Below are 23,156 nucleotides of genomic sequence, written 5' to 3' on the forward strand. Positions count from 1 at the left end.
AGTAACAAATCCATCAGGGGCATTTAGTCCTCATAAACACCAAGTTTACTGTTGATGATGTGACAGTAAAGTGGAAATGTGAAGGAACAACCACAGCTAAACCAACACTGGGCAGAGCTCATGTACTGACGGATAAGGACCACTGAGTGTTGTGCAGGGTGGTTGTAAAAAATTGCATGAAATCAACAGAAGGGATTACTTGTGATTTCTAAAGTGCTGCCAGCAGTCTACCTAACGCAATGACTGTGCGTAGAGTTAAAACGCACGGGATACAACAGTCAAACAGCTCCTCATAAGCCACACATTTCTGTAGTCAATATTAAGTGACATTTTAGGTAGCATAAAGAGCAATGCCACCTGGACAGTAGATGACTAGAAATGAATGATTTGGAGTGATGCATCATGCTATACCCTGTTGCAATCTGATGGAAGAGTCTGGGTTTGGAAATGCCTCGAAAACATTACCTGCCATCATGTGTAATGCCAACAGCGATGTACCAAGGAGGAGGTGTCACAGTATGGGAGTGTTTATCGGTGTTAGGGCCTGATTCCCTAATGCGGTTAAGAAAATGCTAAATAAAGATGAATATGAACACAGGTTACATCATTGTTTACTGCATACAGTAGAGGAACAGTCTGAAGACAATGTATATTTGTATCTGAGTGGTTTGTGGAAAATAACATTCCTGATGAAATGGTCTGGCCTGTCCATACTCTGTACATGAACCTCATAGAACACCTTTGGGACCAACTTCACTCCAGACCACTGTGTCCGTCACTATCCTTTCTGTTTTCAGAACTTTGGAAAAAATCGGCTGCTCTTCCTCTACAGACGTCCCCCAGAAGAGTTCAAGCCATCTTATAGGTGAAGTGTGGACACACAACATATTACTGTCCACTAATAGGTGTCTGGATACTTTTGATCAGATAGTATGTATGAGGCATGTTTGAAAAGTAATGTTGCTTGTAGTTAGATGTTGGCAGCTCAGAACAAAGTAGCAAGAGTGCAGTGCCATGTGTTGGTTGTTATGTAACCACAGGAATCATTGTTTTTATTCAGTAGACGTGGGACTGTGTGTGAAAGAAAACACCAATGGCTTTGAAAACTGTTGCTTGTGACAGCTGCAAAGTGTATGCTGTAATTTAGTTTTAGTGTAGAAACGGTCCAAGATCTGCTCAAATTCACCATTAGTAGCGCCTCTTTGAGGGCCTACAGTAATGAGTACAGAAAAGGCTAGATAATGGTGCTAATACTTTTTTGATGTGATTGATTTACACGGGGAAGCAAAACAAATGTGTTCTTAGCTCATTGCTGCCTGCACCGAAACTGAGTTTATTGTGCAGTTTCTGTCTCTGTAATTCTAATAAAGCCAGCCAGCACCTTTGAGGAGTAACAGGAGGTATTTCACTACTTCATTTGTCAAGACTTTTAAAGTGGCAGTACAAATGTGAACAATGAAGATCACAGTGAAAGGCCTAGTATCCAGACTGATGAAATCTTGGAACAAGTGTGCCAACAACTGTGATCTGACAGATGATTAGTGCTCTGGCTGATGAATTTCCTCATATTAAACCTGTGATGAATTTCCTCATATTAAACCTGTGATATCACTAATTATGTGCAAAGTGGGTGCTAATAAATACTTACTGACAACACAAAAAGTAAAAAATGTCAAGTTGATAGATGTTTTTGTACCACTGTCAATAAAATGAAAATGATTTGCTATTCCACACTACTTATGGGCAATGTGTGTATAGCTCATTTCTACATTGCATAGAATCAAAATGTCAATGCAGTGTTGCTACAATTGTGACAAAACCAAAAAAATAATAATTCAAGTAATCTCTTTACTTGTGTATAATATGATGGCTAGTATTTTCTGAAACTAAAAGGGAATTCTTTTAATTGGTCGTATGGAATATGGGTCACCAATTACAGCTGACGTGTACTGTGAAGCTCCCATAATACAAAATCGGAAATGTGAGAATCTGTCTTTCAGTGTAGTTCTCCCCTGTAAACTGCATCTGCACCCACTGATGTTTGTATCAAGCCATAAGATTTAGCATTTCTGTTAAATCTTTTCAACTTCCCACCTTACAACCCTGACCTTCCATATTGTGACTATTTTGTGTGTGTGTGTGTGTGTGTGTGTGTGTGTGTGTGTGTGTGTGTGTGTGTGTGTGTGTGTGTGTGTGTGTGTGAAACAAGACTTGGAGGACAAAAATTTGAAGATGAAAGGAAATCAAGACAGCCATTGACAGCTGGCTGAATTATTAGGTCAATAATGTCTTGGCAGAAGGGCGCACATTGTAAAAAGTGCTTAAAAGAGAAAGGTGATTGCATGGAAAAGTGAATTACTTTTGTACAAAACTAAAACCATCAGTAGACAGTCTATACTTCTCAAAAACACCTTATAATAAAGGAAACTGGTTTTCTCGATGTATTTTCTCTATTTCCTCCTGTTTTTGCCTGTATGGCTGGCTAAATCACTGAGTTTAGAAAGAGTTCTGGAACCATATTTAGTTATACTATTTCTAAAGATTCCAATGTGGTAACAGAAAGAACACTTCATACAGGAATTGTGGCAACTGTATTCAACTAGACTTATAGTACCCTCAAATGACTTCATGAATTATGTAGAAATTTATTAACATATACATAAGTTAAATGGAAATTACCTGGATACAGGATTGTGAAACAAGAAATCAGCGCATTCCAAGTTATAGAATTGTTGAGTTTCTGCAATGAAATAAAGTTCAAAATATCGACGATAAAAATACAGATGACACTGCTCTGTGCCCTGAGTATCAGCATCTCTGTCAAAGCTCTTGATACTACCAATTTCTACCATGCAACGTACTAGAAGTGGGACCAGATGAATATTCTTCACTGTTTCTCCATGGCGCTCCCGATCAATTAGTGATAATGCTGCTTCTGTCAACTGAAACAGATTATAAGATATATTATAACTCTGTTAATTGTAATCAATTTACAGTTAAAAATGCTTGTACAGCATGAGCTTCAGACTCACTTTCAAACAAACAAGCCTTGTCAGTTTAAAATGGCAAAACTTTTATCAGGAGAGCCTGAAAGAATTAAAAAAAAAAACTTAGTAATTACCATTAGCAGCAAGTAACAAAAATAAGCTTTCGGTGCAATCAGTGTTTTCCCTTTGTTACTCATTCACTTATTTTGCCTGGCTTGTAATCATGAGTGATTACATTTATATTAACAATGAAAAGAATTCAGCATTGTGGTTTGAAATAGGAAATACATGATATATAATATGTTCATAATAATGCACCCTTGTTTACATGAAACCTGCATGTTACTGTCATTGCTACAGGAAACAGATCGTCATCGTACTAGAAAGAGAAATGATTTACAATAAACAACAGCCAGCCTTAATGTGGCACAGAAAGGAGTGGAATCAAACATGGAAAGTCCACAGTGTAATAGCAACAGTTAGAAAGGATAGACGGCCACTCACCACACACAGATAGGCACAACAAATGAAGAATACTAGAAATATTTAAGCTTTTGGACAGATTTGTTCCTCAGAAGTAGAACTTCCACACATTCACACAACAACAACAACTCACACACTACTTCTCCCAGCACTTATTCCCAACTGTGACTGTGTCTGATGTGTGCAGCAATCTGATGGAGTGGGCAGTGGGGATAAGGAGGAGGCATGTAATGGGGAGGGGGAGGGATAACAAGGTAGGAGTGAGCCAAGTGCTAGTAACGTATGTGGCAGCAGCTTGCAGGGATGTTATGGGGACAGGATAGGGCTGCTAGGTGAAACTTCGGAAGGCTGTGCTGGAGAGATATGGGGAGGGGGGATGGGAGGGTAGGGGAGAGGAGAGAAGTAGATAAGAAGAAAGGATGTGTAGATGCACTGGTGGGATGGAAGGTATGTGCACTGCAGTGGAAGGAGGGAAGGGGACAGGGACTGCTGAGAGTGGTTCTGAGTCACAAGAGGAGTGCTCCTTTGTAACAGGACTGTGAATATGTGGGGGATGGTAAGTGACTGGTGAGACAAAGCATGGGAGATTGGTTTCTGGACAAGGTTGGGAGGGTAATTTTGGTCTGTGAAGGCCTCAGTGAGAGCCTTGGTGTATATGAAGAGGAACTGGTCATTACAATAGATGCAAAAACTCAAATGGCTAGGCTGTGTGTAAGGGACTTCTTGATGTAGAATAGGTGGTAGCTGTCAAAATGGAAGTTTTATTGGTGGTTGGTAGGTTTCATGTGGACAGAGGTACTGATGTAGCCATTCCCAAGGTTGAGGTCGACATTGAGGAAGGTGGCTAGTTGTGCTCAGAAAGACCAGACGAAGTGAATAGGGAGGAGATTTTGAGTTTCTGGAGGAATGTGGATTAGGTATTCTCACCATCGGTCCATATCACAAAGATATCGTCACTGAATCTGAACTAGGTGAGAGAGTTTAGATTCTGGTTGGCATAGAATGGTGCTTTGCGGATGCACCCATTGCTGTATGATGGATTTGTTTGTAGGTGATGTCTTCAAAGGTGAGGTAATTATGGGTAAGGATATAGCTTGTCATGTTGACCACGAAGGAGGTTGTTGATTTGGAGTTAATTAGGTATTGGGAATGGTAATGTTCAATAGCAGCAAGACCAAGGACATTGGGAGACTTTGTCTGAAAAATTAGGTATTTCTAGTATTCATTCTCGTTGTGCATGTCTGCATTTTCAACACCCCCTCTGTGTGGTGAGTAGCAGTCTGTCCTTTTCCATATTGTTGTTATTCCATCCTGGGCTTTTCGTTGTTTGATTTGGTCTGAATACATCAGATGTAGTCAAGATTCCATAATAGACAAATTGCAATATGAAATTAAACACCCTTACTCTTTTGCCTCATTTGTAAATATTAAACATTGAGATTGTATCTTAGCAACATAAATGCTAGTATGTTAAACTTTGTGTTCCATTCCTCTACTGGGATATTCATTTCTAGTTAACCTACATAAAAAAAAAAAAAAATGCTGTTACATCTAAGGTATCAGCAACTACTGAATTGGTTGTACCTCCTCTAGTTGATTAATTTTCTCCTGGTTTTCAAGTCCTGGTGAAAATTATACACCAAAAAGCTATGAATCTTGTAGCATAGGCCAGAAATCTGAAAATATTAGACTAAGATACATTTGTTATTTCAACAGTTCTTCTCGTAGTAGCAATGAATAATGATGTACTATTATCTTCTATAAAATATCAATTTACGACACTTTGAGTTCTTATTTCAACATCTTTACATGTGTAACTTATCTTCTTTCATAACTGTCTAGATTTCCTCTTCCCACTATTTCATCTGAACAATGTTTTTGTTCACATATTTATATCATTAACTGTTGCAAAACAAGTCCATGAAACTGGATGTCCAGTGCACATAAAGTTGACAAAAAACTAGCCTCATTTAATTTAACTGTGCAGACACTTTATGTAATGTGACTACATGTTCTGATGATGATACTTGTTTCATGTATATTCGAGGTAGACAGCAGATGTGCTAGAATGTGGGAGGGAGGCACAGCAGGTGCAGGGGATGGGTGCACCAGCAGTGTGTCACATTTCCATCCCATGCACCTGCTGCCTCCCTCAAAATCATCAGCCACCCATCCCCAACTCCTCCACCCATTTCACACTTCTTTTCTCCCTCTACTCACCCCATCTGACACCTCTCACTCTAGTCTACCTGCCAAACTGCAATCCTGATATTTCCTGTCAAGTTATTTACAGATGTAAAATTTATTGAGATATATCAAACCAAATTCTTTCTGCAGATCTACAAGAAGTTTGTAGAGTCTTAAAGTCTGCAAAAGAAGAAGGAATATACTTGAACAATCCTCCAAATTTATCTCTAGTGCCAATAAAGACCAGCAACTAATAGAATAACTTGGTAGAACAAGTTTGAAATTAAGCCTGAAAACCAATTCTTGTAATATGTGCAACAGCTAAGCAGATAGCAGAAAGAGAGTGAAAATAATGTGGACTGCTTTGGGTAAACTAAATACTTTTTAAGGCTAAGTTTCCAATGCTTCTGAAAAGGAAAGTTTACAATAACTGTTTATTACCAGTTTTGACTTACGGTAGTGAAACTTGGACTTCAACATTAAAATCATTAACAAAAACTGAGAGAAAGGAAAGAAAATAGAAGTAAAATTGTAGTTTAGTGTCTCATTGATAACAAGAACACTTGGAGACGGATCACCTATTCAAACTGAGAAAAGATGGGGAAGGAAAGCAGCCATGCCATTTTCAAAGAAACTATCCTAACTATGGGGAAAGCAATTTATGGAAACCACATAAAACCTAAATCTGGATGGTTGGATGGGGATTTGAACAACTGTCCCCCCAAATGAATGTATCTTAACCATTGCACCATCTCATTTGATGTGAACAGTGGAGATATGCATGTTGGTAGTTACTATGAAAGGCTAGAAAACAAACAGATTGTGCAACAAACTTGAATGGAAGAAATAATTATGCCTGCAACTAAAACAAGTAGTAGCTGGGAAAGATACATAGCTCAGCAGATGATAATGGATATGAAAAGACTGAACCAATAACCTAATGAAAGATGGGCAGATGACTTAAGAATATATATTGGAAACATGAATGTATATAGCTAAAGAATGTAATATATTGAGAAGTTTGCAGGGGAATCCAGGACTGCATGCTAGATTGATGATGATGATGATGATGATGATGATGATGATGATAGAGGGGCTGGCCAGTACTTACCTCAGCTCAGTACAGCCGATAGAAACACAAAAAACAACCGAAAATTTAAGTTACTAGCTTTCGGAATAAATGTTCCTTCATCGGAGAGGAGAGAGGGGAAAGAAAGGGAAGAAGGGAAAGTGGATTTAGTTACTCACAACCCAGGTTATGAAGCAACAGGGAAAGGAAAACAGGGAAGGTAGCAAGGATGGAGGCATGGTTGTCAGAGGGAAGCCAAAGATATCAAGAACTCCCAATTACTTTCCAGTCTTCTCCTCTTTCCCTTTCCTCTTTAGCCATTCATGCATCTTTTCATCCTACATCTTTATACTATACACCTCTTTACTTCTGTATGCATCCTCTTTGGTTTGAAGCTGGTACAGTACCTACAGTAGAATATCTTTGGCTTCCCTCTGACAACCATGCCTCCATCCTTGCTACCTTCCCTGTTTTCCTTTCCCTGTTGCTTCATAACCTGGGTTGTGAGTAACTAAATCCACTTTTCCTTCTTCCCTTTCTTTCCCCTCTCTCCTCCCTGATGAAGGAACATTTATTCCGAAAGCCAGGAACTTAAATTTTCGGTTGTTTGTTGTTTTTTGTGTTTCTATCGGCTGTACTGAGCTGAGGTAAGTACTGGCCAGCCCCTCTATCTCTTTGTTAGTAATTGTTTCACATCTTTATATGAGATTTTCCATTAATTAGTTAGATGATGATGATGATGATAACAGAAAAACTTCTGTTTCTCTTATTTCATAACATTAGCTTCATTTGGTGAAATTTGTCTCCCATCAGAATATTCTTTAATAGTTAACTATCAAGCAATCATATTTTACACGTAATCTTACCTGAACAGTTAGTGGACAGAACATGCCACAAACCCATGCATAGAGGCCAGTGTGATAAATATCAAAGATATCCCTGTGGCCTTCTTCAACTTCACGTTTTATCCAGTGTCTGTTTAGATAACCACAAATACCATCTAATACGTGTATCCTCAAACGATATGTTTCCCAACACTGTGTGTAATGCAGCAACAGATCTTCAGCTAAAAGATCTTTCATCCCAGATAGGAGATTAGCCATGTGATTTTCTAGAAAATGACGCAAACACAAATATAGTTCAGAAGCAGCACTGGCCATGCTGCCTCTTGATCCAGCTGCCAAAGTATCTTGGTTATCTGCAGTATTAGTACAAAAATTGTATACACAAGTGTATAGTTCCATATAATGTCTTTTACTAAGTCCAGCACTTGCATCTTGGCTGAAAAAGGCATTTATGCCTGTCATAAGATCTTCTTTGATTCTTGACTTTGGCATTTTTCGTGGCATTTTCTGTAACAAGATAATATTGTCATCTATATGAACTGAAATTTCTGGTGCACTTTAAACTACTTTCTCTATCTTTATTTCTTAGCTATGTGAAGAGAAAGTCTCTCTATTGTTTCAAGCAAGAGAGATACAACTGCACGTGGGGTTGATGTTGTTTGCCACAGAAAATCTAAATCTGGATTCAACCATAAGATTTCAAACTCCATCCTCCTGAATGTGAGTCCAAAGTCTTAAGCATGATGTGAGCAATGGGGAGATTTATGTTGGAATTGCTGGAAGAGACTGTATGAAAAAAAAAAAATGGTTATGGAATAAATTGCAGTGGAATGCATAGTTGTGATTGTAACTGAAATGTATTGGAAATGGTTGGTGCAAGTAACAAGGAGGATGGTCCAAGGAAGTTCTTCACTGGATGCCAAGAGATGTAAAAATTGAGATAAAAACTATATGATGGTAGGGAGGTGAATGGGTGACATGGCTACATATAGCTGATGCCACTAATACATGGAGAAGTCACATGATGATAGTGAAGATGATAATGATGATGTAGGTGGTGGTAGAACTCAAAAGTGCGGCTAACAGTGCCCTTATTGAGTAAGAGTGTGTTCATTTTGTACATTGTATCAAGAATAATTTCCTCTCAAGTTTGTTTTTAATGTTGTTGTTGACATGGTATTCTAATTGAAGACCAGTTTGATCCAGCTCATTTCATCTCTTTTTTTAATGAATTTTATATTTTATTTCTGTAACTTGTATAACCCTATCATCTAGTTTCATATAATATTCATAATATGTCATATTTGGACACAGTATCAAATAAACAAAACTTGGTTAATAATCATTACTTAATGCAGATTTCTGTTCAACTCGAAGAGAACTATTACTTAGGTCCTTAATGATATATTATTATTATTATTATTATTAGTAGTAGTAGTAGTAGTAGTAGTAGTAGCAATTATATCAATAATAATACCAAATAAAGGAATTGCAGACATAACAAATAGTTACTCTGTTTTAAAATCTATGCCTAATCCACTAGTTTAGTCAATGTCTTTCAGAAGACTCTCTGAACTGACCCTGGTCCACCAAACTGCACAAGGCAAAATACTGGTACAATTATCTGTGAAATGTCTTGAATTTTATCTTCGCATATCTTGCAAGAGCAATACATAACAGTCTGAAGAATATTAAAAACTAGACCCTGAAAATTTGCTCTTTGAATTTCCAATGCAAGTTCTCATGAGATGTCTCTCCCTCTTGCAGTCAAACAGCCTTTTACTAATTGCACAGACTCCCTTTCTTTATATTTGTATATCTCTTTTTGATCCAGTCAGATATGTATCCCAGATATCTGAGTTGTATTGCAGTGTATGTCATATTAGCATGCATCTGAACATTTATTAAAATAATTTTGTTCTGTTTCTTGTCATACTCCAAAGACACCTCCCAATATAATCCATTTTTTCATGTTTCAACAATGTGCAAGCACATAGAAGCAATGGAGTAGTTTGTATCATTTTTAATAGTCAGTCCCATAGACCAAACAACAGACACTTTTGTTTGGTGTCTCATGTAATAATAATTTAAACATGTCATCTTCTAACTTAGCAACAGATTCCTAGTACACTCTGGAAAGTTTGGGTTCATCATCTACTTGACGATACAGTCATTGGAGACAGAGTGCAAGTGAAGATTGGAGAAGAATAGGGAAAAAAGCAATCTTGCCCTTTTCAAACAAATAATCCCAGCATTTTCCTTAAAATGTGTAGGAAAACCATAGAAAACTAAAAACTGGATTACCAGGCAGGGAACTCAACCCCAGTCTTCTGAAGTGCAAGTTCAGTGTCTTATCATTATGGCATATCAGGCAGTAGCATTCCTTGTGTTGCATTGGAGAGATTAATTCATAGACTGCTGTTCTCACCACAAATGCTTGGTAGATATAAGTGTGGCATGCCAGCATTTTACCTGATCACAAATGTAGCTATATCTAGAGACAAAGTTGCCATCATTCATCAGAATGTTCCCCAGTTGTTTCAGTGTATAAGTTGCAATGGGGTCCACAGACATGATAAATTTCTTGAATGATTGCAATGGGGTCCACGACCATGACAATTTTCTTGAATGTTATCAATTTGCCACACTAGCTGTTATTGTCAGGATTAAACTATATTTTTATTTTATATTGTTCACTACTACATAATTTCAGCTATGTAGCCATTGTCAAGTGTAAAATATAAATCATTAAACACATATTCTTGGGTTACACTTAGCATACTTGTCTGCATCACACAGTTGTAGAAGCAGTGTGTGTTCAGCATGACAATAGGCATTATTGTCATACTTAAGTTGTTCTTTTTGCTTGTAAGTGAGAGTGCAGACTAATCACTTTTTTTGTAACACTTCGTGTCATGCCTAACTGTAAAGCCTGGCCAACCACACTTGATTCCACAATTGTTTGGCATAGACAAGTATGTTGATTTTAATGCAAACACTTGAGAATGGCCACATAGTCAAATCTATATAGGACGAACAATATAAAATAATATTATGATTTAAACCTAATAATCTGCAGTGCTGCAAACAGGCCCATTACCAGATTCACATCTGAGAAGAATAGTATAATAAGTGAATATTAGGATGTTGTCAGCCTCTGTAGCACAGCGGTAGCGTTACTGCCTACCAAGCTAGGGGGCCTAGGTACAGTTCTCAGCAGGGGACTGGGTGTTGGGTGTCCTTCATCACCATTTTCATCATCATTGACATTCAACTCAACGAAGTGGTGTCAACTGAAAAGAAGTGGCGTCAACTGAAAAGACTTGCAATATGGCAGCAGAATCCCAAAGGGGATATTCCGGTCAATAAATGCTACAAAATCATTTCTAATGACAATTGTGATCAAAGGAGGACCCTTGCAGAATCTTTTTGCATAATGATAAAATCTTCAGTTAATAGGACACCCAAGAACATTTCTTGAGGATTAAAATTCAGACCATATTGCATGAATCTTACCAGTCATAAGGGAGCAGAAAACAAACTTGCATGGGCATCATTTGTTGACAGTGTGGCTGTTACATCCTTTCAATAATTTTTTAATAACCTCTCCGAGGAATTGTGTGTGGAACCTCCACTAAGTGACTGGATACATATCAGTATACATAACTTGTAGAAGAGTATCTCAAGAATATTTGTTGAGCTTTTGGGAAAGCAATTATTTGTATTACTTTCTTGAAGTTTTAAAATGATAATTTTATGTTCTAGATTAATTATCAATATGTAGTCTACTGTTATGACATAGAAACTCCATCAACTTTCACAGAAAATAAGCTTGCAGAGTCACACTGTGCACAGAAATTTATCTGTGATGCACAAAGCTAGTGAAAACTCATCACCCATTTTACAAACTGGTATGAACAAAGGCAATGAACATTAAAGTATAAATTCCTCACATGTAAAAGAATAACACAAATGGAAAAGGTTTCCAGCAGACAGATTTAACTGAAATGAGAATAGATACTTTCAGCACCAGTACTGTGGTACCAGCAAAAAGGCGAACTCTGAGGATAGAAAGTCAAAGTATTAGAAAATATGACACTTGGAACTTCCAAGTGAGGTGTTTAAAAATATATAAAATACATTATTATTTTTTAAAGAGAACACATGTAACAAAAAATCCATAATAGTTAAAACTTTTCAAGAATATACTTTCTGATAAATTTATGACTGCAAAGACAGAAATCTGTTAAGTACTGTACCAATTAGTGTCTGTACTGTTTCTCAAATTGGATGAAGTTCTTTAGTTCAACTTTGAAGAAGTATCTTAAAATAAAAAGAGAAAATTATCTTTCCCTTTTGGTTTTTTATCAGTTGTGCTACTTTTTTTCATCGCTCTTCATTACTTGTGTTCTACCATGTTTTCCCCCACAATTTCTTTCACATGTGTCACTGCCAGTGCCCTTAGTTTAAATCTACCAAACTAATTAGGCCTTTGTTAGTCTACTTTGTATTAACTATCATAAACTGCCCTCATCTTCTATTATAACTACTACTGTTTTCCATTATTTATTTTCTACTATAACTACTACTGTTTTCCATTATTTATCTTACACTTATTTCTGAGGGTTGTATCCCACATTGAGTGTAAGTTTTTCACTTTTTATATCATATTTGTCACTCTGAAAACAAAGTAAATTTGTAGCATCCCTAGATGATAATAATAATAATAATAATAATAATAATAATAATAATAATAATAATAATGCCTAATGCCACATTTTAAAAAAATGTGTCTCCAAGCACACAAAACTACAACATTACAATACCATCATAAAACCAGACTACCTATATGGATCAGTGACACTAATTTTAAAGAGGAAAACAGACATAGAAAACGTTCAGAAAAAGGAGCAGAAGATCATAAGAAAAATTTTAGGCCCAAAACTTGTATATGAGCAGTATCAGCTCAGAGGCAAACAGGAAATCAAACAATATTCTAATATTCACAGTGACATTAGAAAACACAGATTAAGATTCAATGGACACATCAAAAGAATGAATCCAGACACTCTTACAAAGCAAGTAGTTGAATTCTATGAAAACAGGAGTAAATCTAAAACAGACCCAGTGAAATGGATTGGCGAAATCAAAACAGATCTGAAACTAGCAGGAATTACACCAGAGGATATCCAAAACAGGAATATCTTCAGATCCAAAATTCTTGACCAAGAGGAGAAACCAAAGAAGATTGGAACACCATGGTCTCAAGAAATAAAAGAAGAGTCCGCAACAAAAGTATGAAAGAAGTATGGACACAAAAAAAAGGCAAATGCACACCACTAAGTACTTTGTGTAGTCATAATGGGCTCATTCACAAGCAAATATATATAATGAAGCCAAATTTTGATTCAAAAGTGTTCGTTTAATAAAAGCTAAAATCCTGCAAAAAGTCCAGACTTTGTTATTAATAATCTCTGAGGGATGAAGTAGTGAAGGCAGCAGAGGATCAAGTAGGTAAAAAGACGAGGGCTGCTAGAAATCCTTGGGTAACAGAAGAAATATTGAATTTAATTGATGAAAGGAGAAAATATAAAAATGCAGTAAACGAAGCAGGCAAAAAGGAATATAAACGTCTCAAAAATGAGATCGACAGGAAGTGCAAAATGGCTAAGCAGGGATGGCTAGAGGACAAATGTAAGGATGTAGAGGCTTATCTCACGAAGGTAAGATAGATACTGCCTACAGGAAAATTAAAGAGACTTTTGGAGAACCACTTGCATGAACGTCAAGAGCTCAGATGGAAACCCAGTTCTAAGCAAAGAAGGGAAAGCAGAAAGGTGGAAGGAGTATATAGAGGGTCTACACAAGGGCGATGTACTCGTGGACAATATTATTGAAATGAAAGAGGATGTAGATGAAGATGAAATGGGAGATACGATACTGCGTGAAGAGTTTGACAGAGCACTGAAAGACCTGAGTCGAAACAAGGCCCCAGGAGTAGACAACATTCCATTAGAACTACTGACGGCCTTGGGAGAGCCAGTCATGACAAAACTCTAGCAGCTGGTGAGCAAGATGTATGAGACAGGTGAAATACCCTCAAACTTCAAGAAGAATATAATAATTCCAATCCCAAAGAAAGCAGGTGCTGACAAATGTGAAAATTACCGAACTATCAGTTTAATAAGACACAGCTGCAAAATACTAACGTGAATTCTTTACAGACAAATGGAAAAACTGGTAGATGCAGACCTCGAGGAGGATCAGTTTGGATTCTGTAGAAATGTTGGAACACATGAGGCAAATCTGACCTTACGACTTATCTTAGAAGAAAGATTAAGAAAAGGCAAACCTACATTTCTAGCATTTGTAGACTTAGAGAAAGCTTTTGACAGTGTTGAGTGGAATACTCTCTTTCAAATTCTAAAGGTGGCAGGGGTAAAATACAGAGAGCGAAAGGCTATTTACAATTTGTACAGAAACCAGATGGCAGTTATAAGAGTTGAGGGGCATGAAATGGAAGCAGTGGTTGGGAGGGAGTGAGACAGGGTTGTAGCCTCTCCTTGATGTTATTCAATCTATATATTGAGCAAGCAGTAAAGGAAACAAAAGAAAAATTTGGAGTAGGCATTAAAATTCATGGAGAAGAAGTAAAAACTTTGAGGTTCGCCAATGACATTGTAATTCTGTCAGAGACGGCAAAGGACTTGGAAGAGCAGTTGAACGGAATGAACAGTGTCTTGAAAGGAGGATATAAGATGAACATCAACAAAAGCAAAACGAGGATAATGGAATGTAGTCAAATTAAATCGGGTGATGCTGAGGGAATTAGATTAGGAAATGAGACACTTAAAGTAGTAAAGGAGTTTTGCTATTTAGGAAGTAAAATAAATGATGATGGTCAAAGTAGAGAGGATATAAAATGTAGACTGGCAATGGCAAGGAGAGCGTTTCTGAAGAAGAGAAATTTGTTAACATCGAATATAGATTTATGTATCAGGAAGTCGTTTCTGAAAGTATTTGTTTGGAGTGTAGTCATGTATGGAAGTGAAACATGGACAATAACTAGTTTGAACAAGAAGAGAATAGAAGCTTTTGAAATGTGGTGCTACAGGAGAATGCTGAAGATTTGGTGGGTAGATCACATAACTAATGAGGAGGTATTGAATAGAATTGGAGAGAAGAGAAATTTGTGGCACAATTTGACTAGAAGAAGGGATCGGTTGGTAGGACATGTTCGGCGGCATCTAGGGATCACCAATGTGGTATTGGAGGGCTGCATGGAGGGTAAAAATCGTAGAGGGAGACCGAGAGATGAATACACTAATCAGATTCAGAAGGATGTAGGTTGCATTAGGTACTGGGAGATGAAGAAGCTTGCACAGGATAGAGTAGCATGGAAAGCTGCATCAAACCAGTCTCAGGACTGAAGACAACAACAATCTCTTATGCATTTAAATAGTCACAAACTGCTGCATATTTTGTGGTAGTACCAACAGAGAAGTGCTCAAACACTGTTTCTACAATCACATTGAAATTTCTCTCTGGGAGTAAAGTGTTTAAAACAAAATTACTGACTTAGAACCATGGAAAAAAAAACTGAATGGACAGCAAAAATAACTCAAGGAATCAAGGAAGGAAGGAAGAATAGAGTTTCATGTCCCACGCCAGCAAGGTCATAGAGGGAAAGCACAACCCGAGATCAGGGATGGGAGAGAGGAATGCTGGTTATGTACTTTTCAAAGGAAAGCAATTAGGGAAACAATTTGGAACCTAAATCTGGTTGGCTGTTCAGGGATTTGAACTGTCATGCTTGTGAATGCAAGTCCAGTGTCTTACCAGTAACCACCTCACCTTATTAGATGAATCAGGTAAGAGTATCACACACAGACATAAGTAAAATCACAAATCAAATCCAGATGCTGATTAGTCTCTATGTAATTTTCAGACCTGTAAGGCAGGTTGGTAAAGTACTTTTAAGATGTAGTAGGTTGTTCTGAATGACAGTAAACAATTCATTTAGTTTTAATTAAAATGTTCATTATAGCCTACAGGTAATGACCATAACTAATAACAGAAAAAGTGCAATAAATAACACGTAGAAAAGATAAAAAGTAAATCTAGCCATAACCTGAAGGTTGGTTTGAGCACCAGTCATTTGCTAGGCATGGTTCTATTCAGTATTTTATACCCTTGCTTTTCTCTAACCACCAAACTGTCTTACCCAGCAAATGGAGTGTTCTGCAGTTCATTGTGAAACCAAAACCACAGTGTAACTTGACAGTCTTCGTATTAACAAACCATTACCAGAGATGAAAGAAGTAATAAGCTCCAGGAAAAGCCGTGGGATCAACAGGATATCAAACAGACATTTGAACCCTCAGTGTTTGTATTTGATGCCTGTCATTTATCCACTTAGCCCTGTATGCTAGTTTGGGAGCCCATAAGCAATGAAAATATCTTAGACCTTGTAGCTACAAACGGGCCGGATCTTATCGGTGGTGTTAGTATGGAGATGGGGATTAGTGGTCATGATGTCTTCATAGTGAGTGACTGGCATGAAAGTTAATAAATCAGTCAGGAAGGCTAGCAGAGTTTTACTAGTAGAAAAATAAGCAGTTGTTAGCATCTCACTTAGACACTGAAATGGCATCACTTTGTTCCAGTATGAGGGGGACAGAGCAATTATGGGCAAAGTTTAAAAAGATGTTAAATCATGATCTAGGCATATATGTGGCTAGGAAATGGATTAAGGACCCACCATGGTTTAACAGCGTAATACGGAAAATGCTGAGCAAGCAAAGGCCATTGCCCTCTCAGTTCAAAACAGAATGCGCAAATGATGACAGGCAAAGGTTAGTAGAGTTTTGTGTGTCTGTGAAAAGATCTATGTACAAGGCATACAACACTACTACCATCATATCTTAACAAGAGATCTAGCTGAGAACCCGAGGAAATTCTGGTGCTATCTAAAATTACTAAGTGGGTCTGTGGTTTCCATCCAGTCATTCAGTGACCATTTTGGCATGGCAGTTAAAGATAGGAAACCAAAAGCTGAAGTTTTATATTTCGTGTTTAAAAAATCGTCAATGCAGGAGAATCATACCAATATGCTGTCATTTGACCATCAAATAGATTGCAGTATGGACAGCATAGTAACAACCAAAAGAGTTGTAAACAAATAAGCCACCAGGTCCAGATAAAATCCCTGTTCAATTTTGCAAAGAGTACTCCATGGCAGTAGCCCATTATGTAGCTTGTATTTATCACAAATATCTCACCCAGTGCAAAGTTCCATGTGACCAGTAAAAAGCATAGATGATGTCAGTGTATAAAAAGGGAAAAAAACACAAACCAGCAGAATTAACATTGGTTTGCTGCAGAATTCTTGAACAAATTCTGAGTTCGAATGCAATAAATTTTCTTGAGACTGAGAAGCTTATGTCCACAAATCAGCATGGTTTTAGAAGACATTGCTTGTGTTAAACTCAGTTTGACATTTTGACCTTTTCTCACATGATACACTCTGAACTAAGGGCAAAGGGCAACAAGCAGATTCTGCATTTCTAGATTTCTGAAAAGCATTTGACACGGTGCCTAATTGCAGACTGTTAACAAAGGTACAAGCGTATGGAATAGGTAACCATATACAGGGTGCTACAAAAAGGTACGGCCCAACTTTCAGGAAACATTCCTCACACACAAATAAAGAAAAGATGTTATGTGGACATGTGTCCGGAAACACTTAATTTCCATGTTAGAGCTCATTTTAGTTTCGTCAGTATGTACTGTACTTCCTCGATTCACCGCCAGTTGGCCCAATAGAAGGAAGGTAATGTTGACTTCGGTGCTTGTGTTGACATGCGACTCATTGCTCTACAGTACTAGCATCAAGCACATCAGTACGTAGCATCAACAGGTTAGTGTTCATCACATACATGGTTTTGCAGTCAGTGCAATGTTTACAAATATGGAGTTGGCAGATGCCCATTTGATGTGTGGATTAGCACGGGGCAATAGCTGTGGCGCGGTACATTTGTATCGAGACAGATTTCCAGAACGAAGGTGTCCCAACAGGAAGACGTTCGAAGCAATTGATCGGCGTCTTAGGGAGCACGGAACATTCCAGCCTATGACTCGCGACTGGGGAAGACCTTGAACGACGAGGACACCTGCAATGGACGAGGCAATTCTTTGTGCAGTTGATGATAACCCTAATGTCAGCGTCAGAGAAGTTGCTGCTGTACAAGGTAATATTGACCACATCACTGTATGGAGAGTGCTACGGGAGAACCAGTTGTTTCCGTACCATGTACAGTGTGTGCAGGCAATATCAGCAGCTGATTGGCCTCCACGGATATACCTATGCGAATGGCTCATCCAACAATGTGTCAGTCCTCATTTTAGTGCAAATGTTCTCTTTACACATGAGGCTTCATTCCATCGTGATCAAATTGTAAATTTTCACAATCAACATGTGTGGGCTGATGAGAATCCGCACGGAATTGTGCAATCACGTCATCAACACAGATTTCTGTGAACATTTGGGCAGGCATTGTTCGTGATGTCTTGATAGGGCCCCATGTTCTTCCACCTACGCTCAATGGAGCACATTATCATGATTTCATACGGGATACTCTACCTGTGTTGTTAGAACATGTGCCTTTACAAGTACGACACAACATGTGGTTAATGCATGATGGAGCTCCTGCATATTTCAGTCGAAGTGTTCATATGCTTCTCAACAACAGATTCTGTGACCGATGGATTGGTAGAGGTGGACCAATTTCATGGCTTCCATGCTCTCCTGACCTCAACCCTCTTGACTTTCATTTATGGGGGCATTTGAAAGCTCTTGTCTACGCAACCCCGGTACCAAATGTAGAGACTCTTCGTGCTCGTATTGTGGACAGCAGTGATACAATACGCCATTCTCCAGGGCTGCATCAGCGCATCAGGGATTCCATGCGACAGAGGGTGGATGCATATATCCTCGCTAACGGAGGACAGTTTGAACATTTCCTGTAACAAAGTGTTTGAAGTCACACTGGTATGTTCTGTTGTTGTGTCTTTCCATTCCATGATTAATGTGATTTGAAGAGAAGTAATAAAATGAGCTCTAATGTGGAAAGTAAGCGTTTCCGAACACTTGTCCACATAATATATTTTCATTCTTTGTGTGTGAGGAAAGTTTCCTGAAAGTTTGGCCGTACCTTTTTGAAGCACCCTGTATGTGATTACCTCAAAGACTTCCTAAGTGGTAGAATCCAGTATGTAGTGGTCAGTGGTGACTGTTCATCAGAGACAAGGGGTTAGTCAGGAGTGTCCCAGAGAAGTATGATAGAACTGCTGTTATTTTCTGTATCGATAAATGATCTGGCGCGCAGTGTGGACCGCAACCTACAGTTGTTTGCTGATGATGCTGTAGTTCATGGGAAGTTGTTGAAGTTTAGTGACTGTAGGAGGATAAAAGATGACTTGGTCAAAATTTCTGGTTGGAGTGATGAATGGCAGCTAGCTCTAAATGTAGAAAAATGTATGTCTATGTGAATGAGTATGAAAAACGAACTCGTAATATTTGGATATTAGCAGCCACATTGTTTAAATATCCCGAATGGTAATGTGGTTCATCTGTAAAGGAGATATACATGACACTAATGTGACCTACACTATGTGATCAAAAATATCTGGACACCTCCAAAAACATACGTTTTTCATATTAGGTGCATTGTGCTGCCACCTTCTGCCAAGTACTCCATATCAGTGACCTCAGTCGTCAGTAGACATCGTGAGAGAACAGAATGGGGCACTCCGGGGAACTTTCGGTCTTCGAACTTGGTAAGGTGATCAGGTGTCACTTGTGTCATACACCTGTATGCGAGATTTCCACGCTCTTAAAATATCCCTAGGTTCACTGTTTCTGATGTGGTAGTGAAGTGGAAACATGAAGGGACACGTACAGCACAGGCCAACCTCATCTGTTGACTGACAGAGACCGCCAACAGTTGAAGAGGGTTGTAATGTGTAATGTATAATGTGTGCAGACATGTATCCAGACCATCACAGAGGAATTCCAAACTGCATCAGGATCCACTGCAAGTACTATGACAGTTAGGCGGAAGGTGAGTAAACTTGGATTTCACGGTCGAGCGGCTGCTCCTAACCCAAACAACGCCTTGCTTGTTGTAAGGAGCATAAGCATTGGATGATTGAACAGTGGAAAAACATGTAGAGACATAAATCATGGTACGCAATGTGGCGATACAATGGCAGGGTACGGCAAATGCCCAGTGAACGTCATCTGTCGGCGTGTGCAGTGCAAACAGGAAAATTCGGAGGTGGTGGTGTTATGGTGTGGTTGTGTTTTTCATGGAGGGGGCTTGCGCCTCTTGTTGTTTCGCATGGCACTATCACGACACAGGCCTAAATTGATGTTTTAAGCACCTTCTTGCTTCCCCTGTTGGAGAGCAATTCGGGGATGGTGATTGCATCTTTCAACATGATCGAGCACCTGTTCATAATGCATGGCCTGTGGCGGAGTGGTTACACAACAATAAAATCCCCTGTAATGGACTGGTCTGCACAGAGTCCTAACCTAATCCTATAAAATACCTTTGGGATGTTTTGGAACATTGACTTCATGCCAGGCCTCACCGACTGACGTCGGTACCTCTCCTCAATGCAGCACTCTATGAAGAATGGGCTGCCATTCCCCCACGAAACCTTCCAGCACCTGATTGAAGAGTGTAAGCTGTCATCAAGGCTAAGGGTGGGCCAACTCCAGCATTTCCGATGGAGAGCGCCATGAACTTGTAAGCCATTTTCAGGCAGGTGTCCAGATACTTTTGATCACATAGTGGATTCTTCTACATCTACATCTACATACATACTCCGCAATCCACCATACGGTGCATGGCGGAGGGTACCTCGTACCACAACTAGCATCTTCTCTCCCTGTTCCACTCCCAAACAGAACGAGGGAAAAATGACTGCCTACATGTCTCTGAACGAGCCCTAATCTCTCTTATCTTATCTTTGTGGTCTTTCCGTGAAATGTAAGTTGGCGGCAGTAAAATTGTACTGCAGTCAGCCTCAAATGCTGGTTCTCTAAATTTCCTCAGTAGCGATTCACTAAAAGAACGCCTCCTTTCCTCCAGAGACACCCACCCGAGTTCCTGAAGTATTTCCGTAACACTCGTGTGATGAGTGTGATGATCAAACCTACCAGTAACAAATCTAGCAGCCACCTCTGAAATGCTTCTATGTCCTCCCTCAATCCGACCTGATAGGGATCTCAAACACTTGAACAGTACTCAAGAGTAGGTCGTATTAGCGTTTTATAAGTGGTCTCCTTTACAGATGAACCACATCTTCCTAAAATTCTACCAATGAACTGAAGACGACTATCCGCCTTCCCCACAACTGGCATTACATGCTTTTCCTACTTCATATTGCACTGCAATGTTATGCCCACATATTTAATTGACGTGACTGTGTCAAGCGCTACACTACTAATGGAGTATTCAAACATTATGGGATTCTTTTTTCTATTCATCTGCATTAATTTACATTTATCTACATTTAGAGTTAGCTGTCATTCTTTACACCAATCACAAATCCTGTCCAAGTCATCTTGTATCCTCCTACAGTCACTCAACGACGACACCTTCCCGTACACCACAGCAACATCAGCAATCAGCCGCACATTGCTATCCACCCTATCCAAAAGATCATTTACGTAGATAGAAAACAACAGCGGACCTACCACACTTTCCTGGGGCACTCCAGATGATACCCTCACCTCCGATGAACACTCACCATCGCAGACAACATACTGGGTTCTATTACTCAAGAAGTCTTCGAGCCACTCACATATTTGGGAACCAATCCCATATGCTTGTACCTTAGTTAGGAGTCTTCAGCGGGGCACCAAGTCAAATGCTTTCCATAAGTCAAGGAATATGGCATCTGTCTGATACCCTTCCCCCATGGTTCGCAACCTATCATGTGAAAAAAGGGCGAGTTGCATTTCACAGGAGCGATGCTTTCTAAAGCTGTGCTGACGCATGGATAGAAACTTCTCTGTCTCAAGGAAATTCATTATATTCGAACTGAGAATATGTTCGAGAATCCTGCAACAAACCAATGTTAAGGATATTGGTCTGTGATTTTGAGGATCCGTCCTTCTACTGTTCTTATATACAGGCGTCACCTGTGCTTTTTTCCAGTCACTCGGGACTTTACGTTAGGCAAGAGATTCGCGATAAATGTAAGCTAAATAAGGAGCCAATGCAGTAGAGTACTCTCTGTAAAACCGAATTGTAATCCCATCAGGACCTGGCGATTTATTTATTTTCAACTCGTTCCGCTGCTTCACAACCCCAGGGATGTCTATCACTATGTCCTCCATATGGGAATCTGTACGAGACTCAAATGGCAGTATGTTTGTACGATCCTCCTGTGTGAAAGATTTCTCAAATGCAAAATTTAAAATTTCAGCTTTCGTTTTGCTGTCTTCCATTGCCAGGCCAGACTGATCAGTGAGTGACTGGATGGAAGCCTTCGACCCGCTTACCGATTTTACGTAAGACCAGAATTTCCTTGGGTTTTCGCAAGATCTTTTGTTAAGGTATGACAGTGGTAGTGGTTGTATGCTTCGCGCATCGCTCTTTTTACAGCAGCGTAAATCTCTACTAACTTTTGCCTGTCCTCATTCTCCTGATCTTTCTTGTACCGCGAGTGCAACTGTCTTTGCTTCCTGAGCATTCTCCGAATTGCGTTGTTAAACCACGGTGCGTCTTTTCCGTCCGTAACCCACTTTTTCTGCACATACTTCTCCAATGCGTGATTTACAATGTGTTTAAAATTTGCCCATAATTCTTCCACGTACATCGTACCGGAAGTAAATGAAGTTGATTCATTTACTAAGTGGGACGCTTATGTGCTCTTTCTAGTAAGAATACTCTCCTAGCCTTCTTGACCAACTTTTTAACTTTCGTAACCATAGTCGTAATGACAGCATCATGATCACTAATCCCTGTCTCAACACTGACACCGTTGATGAGGTGTGGTCTGTTTGTGGCTACCAGATCTAAAATATTTCCATTACACATTGGATGTTGATTTAGCTGCTCAAGACAGTTTTCGGATAATGTGTTCAGAAGTAATTCACACAACGGCTTGTCTGTACCACCTGTAATGAATCCGTAGACATCCCAGTCTATACTAGGTATGCTGAAGTCACCTCCGACTAATTTAACATGATCCAGGTACTTCAGCGATACAGAGTGTAGACTCCCTTTGAATGATTCTAGAACTGTCATGGTGGAACCTGGTGGCCGGTAATAACACCCAACAATTAACTTTATTTCTCCTAGCCCTGTTAAACGTGTCCAGATAACTTCACAATCACACTCTACTTCGACCTCAGTAGACACAATATTTTTGTCAACTGCAATGAATAAACCTCCTCCTACGGTGTCTAATCTGTCTTTCTGATACATGTTCCAATCCTCACTAAATATTTCAGAACTTCCTATCTCAGGGTTCAACCAGGTCTCAGTCCCGAGAATAATTTGTGCACCA

At 39.0% G+C, this 23,156-nt stretch overlaps 3 protein-coding genes across 5 annotated transcripts in view; 2 read left to right on the forward strand and 1 right to left on the reverse strand.

Annotated features, from left to right (window-relative positions):
* The window catches only part of LOC126333149 (uncharacterized), a 229,801-nt gene that overhangs the window by 114,116 nt on the left and 92,529 nt on the right, over window positions 1-23,156 (forward strand). The gene's annotated exons all lie outside the window — the stretch shown is intronic.
* LOC126333081 (uncharacterized) overlaps window positions 1-23,156 on the forward strand; it is a 330,586-nt gene that overhangs the window by 73,946 nt on the left and 233,484 nt on the right. The gene's annotated exons all lie outside the window — the stretch shown is intronic.
* The window catches only part of LOC126333107 (cullin-1-like), a 53,249-nt gene that overhangs the window by 11,028 nt on the left and 19,065 nt on the right, over window positions 1-23,156 (reverse strand). For both annotated transcript variants that reach the window (XM_049996713.1, XM_049996714.1), the window contains 2 exons: window positions 7,593-8,078; window positions 2,680-2,942 (listed from right to left, as the gene is read on the reverse strand). In XM_049996713.1, coding sequence (XP_049852670.1) covers window positions 2,680-2,942; window positions 7,593-8,078 — 749 coding nt within the window. The remainder of the gene's footprint in view (window positions 1-2,679; window positions 2,943-7,592; window positions 8,079-23,156) is intronic.

Source organism: Schistocerca gregaria, chromosome 2 (assembly GCF_023897955.1).
Source record: "Schistocerca gregaria isolate iqSchGreg1 chromosome 2, iqSchGreg1.2, whole genome shotgun sequence".
Lineage (NCBI taxonomy): Eukaryota > Metazoa > Arthropoda > Insecta > Orthoptera > Acrididae > Schistocerca > Schistocerca gregaria.